Raw genomic sequence first — 10,704 nt, 5'->3', positions numbered from 1 at the left:
CCAGGTTTGAGTATTATGAAACTTAAATAGGGACAGCTCTCCCAATTTAATTTCCTTCTAAAATTTTCGAGGTATCGTTCGGGACAACGAAGGGAAAAAAATGGATTATCACTTTCATAGGCTTCATAGGGCATAAATTATCTTGTTAGTTAAACTTGCTGCTAGTAGACATGGTTGTGTAGTCGGAATCCCAGGCCACCCAATTCTAATTGGTTCGGAACGGGCCTTCTTTATATTTACATATGAATAAGCATTTGCTTGAGTAAATTATGTACTTCTAGTTTTTAACTTATCAACTAATTTTGTCCAGCCACCTTGTTCTAATCGAGAAAGCTCTCAAATTTCATACCATATGAATTACTTTTCTGTGGGGATAGAACCTAAATGGATGAATAATCAGACAAACATAATTAACACATTTCCCCCTTCTTTAGTCGTCTTCCAACTAACATTCTTTTCTGCAGTATGGTTGACAAACCAATCACAATTAACTAAAATAATTTGGTAAAGACCACATACCGAATCCTGTAATGCAAGAGATGATAAATTATAGAATATGTTTAATTTTTCTTTTATATTCCTGTGCATTCTCAATAATTGAACAAATATCAAAATGAGGACAACAATTGCCTCCGCACACTGCAATTTAAATCCCACCTGACTAAGAGCTACGCAGATTGGCTTACTCTTAAATATTGTGAAAGCAGAAGATAACCCAAGAGACCTAATGTTTTTATATCTTTGGAGGTGTTGTGTTTGGGGTGGGGGTGGGGGTGGGGACCAACCTCCTTCCAACTAATTTTCCTCCCATGTGGATAGTCGAAAAAAATAGTAATAACTAATAGCTGATGGAACTTGGAAGAAAAAGGATCAAATTTTGGGAAAGCAGGATAAAAGGCTTCAAATACAGCAAGAACATTTCTACATGCCAAAACAAAAAAATTCAGACTCCTGGCCAAGAACACTTTCCTCATTTTGTCATGTAAAAGGAAAAACAAAATGTCATGCACAGGTCACATTTCTTTTGTTCAGGTGTGGAAAAGATCACTGGAATAGCACATAGCAGCATAAAAATGGTAAGCAAGCAACAAGCTAAGTTGAAATCAAACATCCGATTTAAGAGAGTTCTAGTCTATAATCAGTATCATCAAAATATAAGTAACTGGTCCGTTTTCAGTAGAAGAAAAAAGGAAAGTTAAAATCTTTCTCTATCTGGCCTCCGGCAGGGAAATAGATAATTCGTTGGTGGAACAAGTGATAAGATCGCCAGATGAGGAAGTTGCTTTGACTGAGATTTTCTTCATTAGGAAACCTGGCTCCTTTGGCCAAGGTAAAGCAATCTCACTGCTCAACATCAATACAATTGATGCCATGTCTGGTCTATCATCAGGATGGTGTTGCACACAAAGAAGACCAATATTGATGCAGCGCAATGCTTCTGACTTAACAACAGAATCCCGCAAGCTTATATCAATCAATTCCAGTGGAATTTCTTCCTTCCACAACCTCCATGCCTGCGAAAATTCAGAACATCCGTCAAATGCCAGTTCATCTTAAAGGTAAAAAATAAAGTTAGACTATTTGCAACTCACATGCCCGATAAGATTAATATTCTCGTTTGGCAAAGACAGCCTTCTGTTTTTTATTCCGCTTACTATCTCCAATACTAATATGCCAAAGCTAAATACATCGGATTTGACGGAAAATAGCCCATCAAAGGCATATTCAGGTGCCATATAACCACTAAAAAGAGTCACAAATGAGTTAATTACATCTTTAATAATGTGTAGATATGCAAGCCAACATAAAATTAAAAGACACTCACTATGTGCCAGCCACTCTCCTTGTATTTCCTTCGACTTGATCTCCTCCAAATATTCTTGCCATGCCGAAATCAGAAATTTTTGGAGTTAACTCATTGTCCAATAATACATTACTTGCTTTGAGATCCCTGTGGATAATTCTTAATCTAGAATCCTGATGAAGATAAAGAATCCCCCGAGCTATTCCACATATAATGTTATAGCGCTTGGGCCAATCTAGCAATTCACTTTGAGCAGTAGAACCTGAGTTTCAAAGTTATAAAACTCATTGTTATCCAAGATGAAGTTAGGGAAATAGACAAATATGCGGACTAAGAGTTTGGCAAGGACACTAACGAAAAATGAATGAATCTAAGCTCTTATTGGGCATGTATTCATATATGAGCATCTTCTCTTCCCCTTGAATGCAACAACCAAGAACTTTAACAAGATTTCGATGCTGAAGTTTTGCACACAAAACAACTTCGTTCTTAAATTCTTTCAATCCTTGTCCGGATCTTTGTGAAAGCCGCTTGACAGCAATCTCTTGTCCATTTGCCAGTATACCCTAGGAGTTTATATTTTTAATATATCATCAATCGTGATAAACAAGAAGCATAGCACGAAATGTTTTTGCTTTTGTTTAACATGAATATTGCATGTCTACCTTATATACAGGTCCAAAACCACCTTCTCCAAGCTTATTGTCAGTTGAGAAGTCATTAGTAGCACTGGCTACTACAGACAGGTCATAGAAAGGAAGTTCCATGTCGTCTTCTGCGCCTTCATCATTATCTTCTGTTGGCAAAGTTTTCTGTGTTTCCACTGGAGTAAACTTGATAAAATTAGGAGCATAAATAAGAAATTTGTTAAATCTTTTGAGCAAATAGTCATATGCTAATTAATCATGTCCGGTTCAAACTTACCTTCATTATGAAAAGGAAAAGGAGAAGGCATTTGCACTAAAAAAAATGCTTACCTTCAGACTTTCTGTGGTTCTTACAAATGAAAAATAAAGTGAAAAACATCACAAGAGCCAAGAAAATGGCAACTGGTATCACAATCACCCTTATCTTCTTTCCATCTGCATCTTCACGGTCAGCTTCACAAATGATTGAACTAATAGTCAGTACACAGAAAAAAGAGGTAGTTATGCTGTCAAAAGATAACGATCATATGATCTACAAAAGGGTATACCTGTTTCAGGAACAGCAGACCGAATATATAGATCTTGCCCAGCACCTGAAACCTGTCTTATATCATTTAGATCACCAAACCAGATGATGCAACCGCTACCCCCTCTGCTGATATCTGAGTTACCATAAGCAGTACAGGAACAATTTTCCAAGCATTTGGCTTTGCACTCCTCAAGTGTCATAGTTCCATCAACCCAAGAATTTGTGGTATCTGGCAATTTAATCCCACCGAATTTAAGGAAATTATCTCTGTTTTTTACCTTGCAGATCCATGGTTCACTGTGGATACATCCTTGAGTCCAATCCATTGCATCCCAGTTCCGGGATGATTTTGGCTTGAATCCTTTCAAGCATTGGCATACTGGTGACTCACCCATGACGCAATTTCCAAATGGACCACAAAGATTATACTGATCACAATCATCTCTTGGCACAGAAGAAAAAGGCCTCCAACTTTTAGCTTCTTCAATCCATGTGAGACGCTGACGAACATATATTGTTTGATTCATAACAATTCTTGAAATTACTGACTCATGCCTTAGATTGTACATGTAATATACCTCATCCTTGGTGGATACAAATCTGAAATCGAAAACCATATTGTTCCTCAGCTCAGGAGCCCCACTAAAGCGAAGACCATTCCAAGGACCACTCCGGTAATACTTTGTTTGGCCCTTCCATATAATTCCCTCAGGGTTATTATGATTTACGAGCTCCCATATGAAGTCTCCTGGAGATGGGTCATCTGAGCTCTTCCATGCTATTATTCGTCGATTAAGACCAGTTCTCAAGTCCCATCCAAACTTCATTCCTGGCAAAAAGGTGTCAGAAGGATAGTCAAAGCTCTGCCACAAATAGTTCTGAGGATTCTGGTCTTCCTCATCTCTTAGTACCAGGTTTCCGGAGCCTAAAAGTTGTACAATTGGACTTGAGGCCTTTGTTCTTGAATTTGCCAACCAAACAACAGTATGATTCTGGCTGAGAATGGCAAGATGTCCCTCTATGTTTATGCTCAGCATGCTAGAGTTGTCTTTGATTGGTTTGTCACGGTTGGCAACCCAGACAACAGTTCTAACTGGGATCTTCTTGTACCAAATTCCAAGATAACGATTTCTCGAGCTACCTGGGCTAAAGAAACCTAGTTCAAAGCTTCCATCTCTGGAAACCAAGGTCCTACCATAAGGAAGCGACTGAAACTGGGCAAGAGTGTCAGTTGCATATGAAAATCGGGTACAGAATATAAAGAGATTTGTAAGAGCAAGCACATAATGAAGAATGGCCATTGCTCAAATGAAATGGTTTCACAAGTTAAAGATATATATCCTTGAAGTTGCCGCAGTAACAAGGGAACCAGAAGCATACAGATTAAGCAATCAACTCTTCCAAACCACAAAAGTCAAGTGACGGAGAAACGTTTGTTTGCATGCATTGACTTCATTATCTGCGTCAAGGATGGCTCTGCTAATTCAGGGATGGCACAAGATAGTTGGAATTCATCGTTCAAAATGTAAATATGAACTATCCTCGTTATTGTCATCTATAATAAAATAGGTTCGACTTCCTATTTCTACAGAACTAAATTAAAAAAATCATATGATTAATGAAAATCCAGGAATTTTTTCTGACACTCAATTGAATCGTCTGCCATCACGTGGTTCTCTGCTTCCCTATGCAGAAGAAAACTAAGTTTTCAACCATAAATGAAAGATAATTTTGTTCCTTAAGATATAATTGTATGAAATTGACCCATTTCTACCACAAACCTAAATTATATTTCAACTGAAGCCAGATCATATATGAAGGGAAAATTTTTCAGCAGTAAATAGTCATGCTGCAAGTCAAAAGATTTCACGGGAAGTGTCTGTTTCCTACTACAACCCCTAGAGTAATTTTAAGGGTAAAAATTTTAGTCCACAAACAGAGGGGCAACAAGGTAGAGATCCGCATGCCACTAAGTTTTCCTTTGATCTTTTGTTCAATCTGACTGAGCTTTTCTTGGCGAATCATTGTGAACCAAAATTGCAGTCGAAGTAGTCAGGATTAGATCCTGGCCAGTTCACTCAGGACTTCCTCTAACCACAATTTAGACCACTCTATAAGTTTTAAAATAATAATAATAACAATAATCTGAGTTCTCGTTGAAGGATTCCCTCTGACCATAATTTCGACCACTTTATAAGGTCAGGTCTCAATCTGAATGTTCAGGCCTTCTTTCTGACATTCGACAATATGATTATCATTATATGTCACCAACTAGTTCTCTGCTTTGCCCTATGCAAAGGAAACTAACTCTTCAATGATAAAGAAAAGTGATAACTTTATTATTTAAGACATAATATTATGACGTTGAGACATATGTACTAGACACTTCAATTTTATTCCAATTGAAACTAGATCATATGTGAACAGAAAAATTTTGAGAAGCGAATTAGTCATGCTCTAAGTCAGTAGTTTTCCCAGGAAATGCCTGTTTCCTACGCCTTTTCTTAGGACTGATATTTAGAGTAAAATTCTTAGTCCAGAAACAGGAGGGTTACCCGATAGATACATATCTCAATCGTAATTTTTCCTTTGCTGTTCCTTTCAACCTCATTGAGTTTTTCTTTGCCATTAATTTCTGAACCAGTTGCAGTTGGGATATTCAAGACTGAATATTTACCAGATCAGATTAAAAGGGTTCGAGCCTTAAGGCTTAAACCAGAAGCACAACTCAATCATCAAACTAAAATTCGGAATTGATCGAATAAAGAAAATTCACAAAGAATTTAGAACCCCAAATTTACACTTGAAGGTTGACCAACACAACAGTATTAGGCCCAAAAGAATAATTCAATTGATCTGATGATATACATAACAGTGTCATTCGAGTTACTTTCCTTTCGTTTTCGTCACAACTATATGAAAAATCTGCCAAACATGACAAATTCATAACTCAACATAAAAAGAAAAAAATCAGAAGAAATCCTTAAGTTCTTGTTGAAGGACTTCCTCTAACCACAATTTAGAACCCTCCATAAGCTCAGGGCTCAACCTGAACATCAGGACGCAAAATTCCAGCTGACTCAGAGCGCCATCACCATCAAAATCGCCTTCCTGTAACATAGAATGAAGATCCTCATCGCTCAAACCATGTAGCCCCAGCAAAGCGGAATTCCTCTTAAGGCTCTCGAAAGTGATCACCCCTTTATCAGCATCCTTCAACAGATTAAACCCATTGCAAAGCTCGTCAATTAAGCCATCCCCACCAAGCTTTCCGGCCATGATAGGCAGAGAATCTTGGAAATGAGTCTGAGGGTTTTGTGAAGCCATTGAAGAAGAATCAAAGAGAAAGAGAGATTAAGTCAAATAGAATACTCAGAGAAATAAGCGATGATAGAACTGAAGGAGGAGATGCATATAAAGAGGAAGAAGGAGGGGGATTGGGTTTTCCAAGAAGGAGGGGGAGACAAAGAAGACAGCTAAGCTACAGGTCACGAAGAAGGAAGGTCGGTCGCGCCATGGACTTCGCGGAAGGTCGCCCAAGGGTAAAATGGTCCAATCAAGGAAATGAGAGGCTTACTTTGTCTTTGTTTATAAGGAAGTTTCTAGTAGTACAAACTTTTACAGGTTTCCTTCTTCACGTTTCTCACAGTGGGGACCGCTATGGACTCATTCAGTGTTGACTGATTCTCATGCGTGTTTTCCTCTGTGCCAATGGCGAACCTAAAAAGGGTTTTGGATTTCATTCACCAACCAAAATTCAGAACCGGATTTGATTGCTAATGATGTTTCTGGATTTAATTCCCTTCTAATTCGTTATCATTAAGGTTCAGGGAGGTGAGCTGGTTGCCAAGAGGCATTTTTTAGGCCCCACAAAGAAAATTATCGAGAAGGACCACTGACATTTTGAAATCATGAAATCTGGGTTAAGGTTTTGGTGGGGAATAACAATTTTGGAGCTTAAATTGTCCCCCCCCCCCCACTTTTTTTTTTTAATTTCACTTCACAAAAGAAAGTGAGTACATGATCAATTAGGCTTCCAGAATGACAGTATTCAATACTTTCATATTTTAGGAAACTAAATATGAAAACTAAAATTAAATGAGTCTAACCGACGTCCAGTTTTTTTTTTTTTTGGAATCTTTTTATCAATAATTGATTAATTCAGATGGAGCTTTGCAATCATGATCCCTCTCTTCATAAGTCTTTATTATTAACAAGGGAAAATTCAAACTTAGCTTGTCTGTTTTGTTATATAATTGGTACCTTAAATATTATACCTATTTACATTAGAAAGTGGATTTTATATTTTCAGATGATATTGTATAGTTATATTATAAAGTCGAGGTAGCATTCCTTGACCCCAAACAAGCATAATTTCTACTTTTCCTAAAGTGCTTTGGTCTCCATAACAAATTCTTCCACGTCTTAAAGGATATGGTTGAGGAAATTTCATTGCGTATGCGTTGTGGAGAGGAAGAATTTGCACAAAGAACATCACTTTCAACGCAGTAGCTATAGATGAACCTTGACTTCTCATGCAATGCATCCATCCATCTACCCCAGACTAATCCATCAGTTCCAATGGCATTCATTCTTCATCAACATTTGAACCCTGAACATAGTGGTCCAATTGTCAATGTCCCAGCATGGAGACTATAAATTCTGCTAACTAATGAAATGCATAATTCTCACTATTTAAATCATTTGATATGTTATTACCCAAAAAAAAAAAAAGTCATAGGCCTGCTTTGACTTTGGTAACCTTAAAATTACTTTAGTTGTTAACATATATACAGCTCAAAGAAATGTCTACAAATTATGTGCCCATAAGATTCTCATAACATCACTTACAAGTACTTTAACCAAATCGTTACCCATTGAATTAATTGATAATGTCCTTAACTCTTTACGTATTATTAAAAAGTTACAACAAGAATATTATCCATATAAACACAAACACATACTACCTTCGATCTTAATTATAAGAGTCAATTGACTAATTTGAGAAGATTAAGAAAGTAAGTTGAATTAATTATTTGGCTTAAATAGGTGTTGTCTTTCCTAAAATATCCTTGCTAATTAAATTTATTGACTCGAATTATCATTATTAGAAGGATTATTTTGGAAAAAAAATATATAAATATGAGAGACAAAGTAAATTTGGATCTTATATTTAGGACTAAAATAAAAGTTAAACAGAGTCTTATATTAAAGACCGGAGGTAGCACTTTTTTTTTGGGTCAAAATCACATATGCATACTCTACACATGCTCCTTGTTTTTCTTTTTTCTTTTTTGTGAAATTGTAAGGAAATTCTTTTTTATAGAGACAGAATTCCTCACAATAATTTGCTTGTGCACAGAACCAAAATCCTTCACCCGTTACTTCTTAAATTCATTGAGATTCTTTATATTTAAAAGATAACCACACACCCCGCACATGAAATAGTACATACTAAATACTATGCAATAACAATAACAAGCTTATCTCATTCAGCATTCTTCTCAATCTTTCTCTGTCTTTTTTTAAAAATGACTACTAATGTTTTTAAATTTAGATTTTTTTTAAATTTTAGATTAAATTCAAATTATAGTTTCCAACATAAAACAAATTAGATTGAGACGAAAGTAAGAAGTTTAAAAAATAAATTTTACTAGGTTATATTTTAAGTAGCAGTGAATATAGCTTCTAAAGTATTTTGCTCATATTTAACCTTTTTTTTTTGGGACCTGGTTACGTCATATTTAACTTGAAGAATAGTTATGTATGTCTTTACAATAAAAGCAGAAAAATATGCGGATTAGATATTCCTGGAGAAAAATAAGACTGATTTAATTTTTTTATAGCTTTCATTAAAATCCGTATTAACAAAAACACATCAAAATTTCCAAATTGCATGTCTCTCCGCATTCTTTGAGGCTAATGAAAGGGACCCAGACATTTCTGCCAACTTTTTACCATATGAATACAAAAATCCTATATGAATGTATAACCCCAAAAAAAAAAACACTAATTATCCTTGTCACTGAAATAATCCAATTTTAAAAATCATCTTGTATCTCTAATACTTAAAAAAAATAAAAATCCATATAACAGGTATTCCAACAAGCGGTAAGAACATTGAAGCTGGATGGAATTTCTTGTGCCATTCTCTGAATCATCTTCCCCCCAGCATGCTTTGAGAAATTTCGTTTTGTGAGAATTGCGTACATCTTTGGTCAAAAGAAGTTGGATCAGGAGAAACATCACTCGTAGTGTAAAAACCAGGGGCTTTTGGCTGTGGCAACAATTTCTCACCATTTAACATTAGAACTACAACTGACATATCAGGCCTATCTTCAGCTCTTTGTTGCACACATAATAGTCCTACTTGTATACATCTTATGACTTCACATTCAATGCAATTTTCCTTTAGACATTCATCCAATAGCTCCAATGTTCTTCCTTGGATCCACAGTCTCCATGCCTAATATCATAGTAAGACCAAAAAAGGAAAAGGTTATTTCCACTTCTATGTTGGGAGAAATTCTTCATGTGGGTAATATGTAATGTTTTTGTGCAGCGAACCAGTGATCCTTCACCAACATCAGTGTTTTAGGTTATGGGGCCTATTCACAAATATTTGTGAGTACTTACTAAATCCTTATAAAACTAGCTAATGCAAAAACTCATAAGGCAGTCAGAATGATGAGTGGGAAACTTTATGCTTTGCCTGTTAAGCTACTGAGAAGTTCTTAAAACACTTGTGAGATATCGGCCAGCTATGCAGAAAGTAGATAAATGCTTATCAACAAGGGTGATTTAGGTGGTGAGATCCATTCAAACTCATTTTCATGGCTTCCTCAGTTCCTCTTGACTCCTGACTTTGCCAACTATCTAAAGTGGTACTTTGAATTAGGTAGTATACTTACATGTCCAAGAAGATTAAGGTAGTATTCTGGGTTTGAAAGCCTCTGTTCTTCTTCCCACTAACAATTTCTAAAATTATCACACACAAGCTAAAGACATCGGATTTCGTTGAAAATTGCCCATGCATGGCATATTCAGCAGGTATATATCCACTGAAAGTATATTTGTGAAGTAAAATAAGTGAGAAAATGAGATTCTACAAAAAGTGATGAATAAACTAAAGATAAGACAACTTACTATGTTCCAACAATTTTGTTAGTGTTGGCCTCAACCTGATCATCCCAAAATGTGCGAGCTAGGCCAAAGTCAGATATTTTTGGATTCATAGAAGTATCTAGCAAAATATTGCTAGTTTTAAGGTCTCTATGAATAATTCTTAATCTGGAATCTATATGAAGATAGACAAGTCCTCGAGCAATTCCATGAATAATATGCCAACGCTTAAGCCAATCCAGCAACTTGCTACGAACTTCATCTGGACATCCAAAACATGTTAGGATGCTATTGGCAATCTCAACAACTATGAAATTTGGCAAAAGTCAAAGTTTCAAACCAAAAATAAAGTGGTCTAAGCTCTTGTTTGGCATATATTCATAAATCAACAATTTCTTTCCTTCCCCTCAATGCAACAACCAAGAAGCTTCACAAGATTACGGTGCTGAAGTTTTGCTATTAACACGACTTCATTTTTCAACTCTTCTAGCCCTTGACCAGATTTTGTTGATAGCCTTTTTACAGCTAGCTCTTGCCCATCTTGTAGAATACCCTGAAATTCATATTTAGGAGTTCTTGAAATTGTTACAGAGATTATTAAA

General features: G+C 36.0%; 2 protein-coding genes and 1 pseudogene across 4 annotated transcripts; all 3 read right to left on the bottom strand.

Moving 5' to 3' along the window:
* Positions 1–1,060: 1,060 nt before the first annotated feature.
* On the bottom strand, positions 1,061–4,443 carry LOC114762317 (G-type lectin S-receptor-like serine/threonine-protein kinase At4g27290). 3 transcript variants are annotated; one of them, XM_028951783.1, is made up of 8 exons: positions 4,432–4,443; positions 3,000–4,283; positions 2,782–2,904; positions 2,470–2,627; positions 2,160–2,370; positions 1,826–2,066; positions 1,593–1,743; positions 1,061–1,514 (listed from the first exon to the last, which is right to left on the bottom strand). In XM_028951783.1, exons 2-8 carry the CDS (start codon positions 4,279–4,281, stop codon positions 1,209–1,211), a joined length of 2,472 nt encoding a protein of 823 aa, XP_028807616.1. In that variant the 5' UTR covers positions 4,282–4,283; positions 4,432–4,443; the 3' UTR covers positions 1,061–1,208. The 3 variants fall into 3 exon arrangements, with proteins under 3 accessions (XP_028807616.1, XP_028807617.1, XP_028807618.1); XM_028951784.1 differs by having other exon boundaries at positions 3,000–4,440; XM_028951785.1 differs by lacking the exon at positions 1,593–1,743 and having other exon boundaries at positions 1,429–1,514.
* Positions 4,444–5,808: 1,365 nt separating this feature from the next.
* Positions 5,809–6,478, bottom strand: LOC114762318 (calcium-binding protein KRP1-like). The gene has a single exon (XM_028951786.1). It carries the CDS (start codon positions 6,305–6,307, stop codon positions 5,951–5,953), a length of 357 nt encoding a protein of 118 aa, XP_028807619.1. The 5' UTR covers positions 6,308–6,478; the 3' UTR covers positions 5,809–5,950.
* Positions 6,479–9,070: 2,592 nt separating this feature from the next.
* LOC114762315 (G-type lectin S-receptor-like serine/threonine-protein kinase SD1-1) lies at positions 9,071–10,489 on the bottom strand (annotated as a pseudogene).
* Between the last annotated feature and the right edge of the window lie 215 nt (positions 10,490–10,704).

This window comes from Neltuma alba, unplaced genomic scaffold (assembly GCF_004799145.2).
Source record: "Neltuma alba isolate B1F8T4 unplaced genomic scaffold, ASM479914v2 tig00011209_pilon, whole genome shotgun sequence".
In the NCBI taxonomy this organism is placed as follows: Eukaryota; Viridiplantae; Streptophyta; class Magnoliopsida; order Fabales; family Fabaceae; genus Neltuma; species Neltuma alba.
This window is presented reverse-complemented; position numbering and strand designations above follow the sequence as displayed.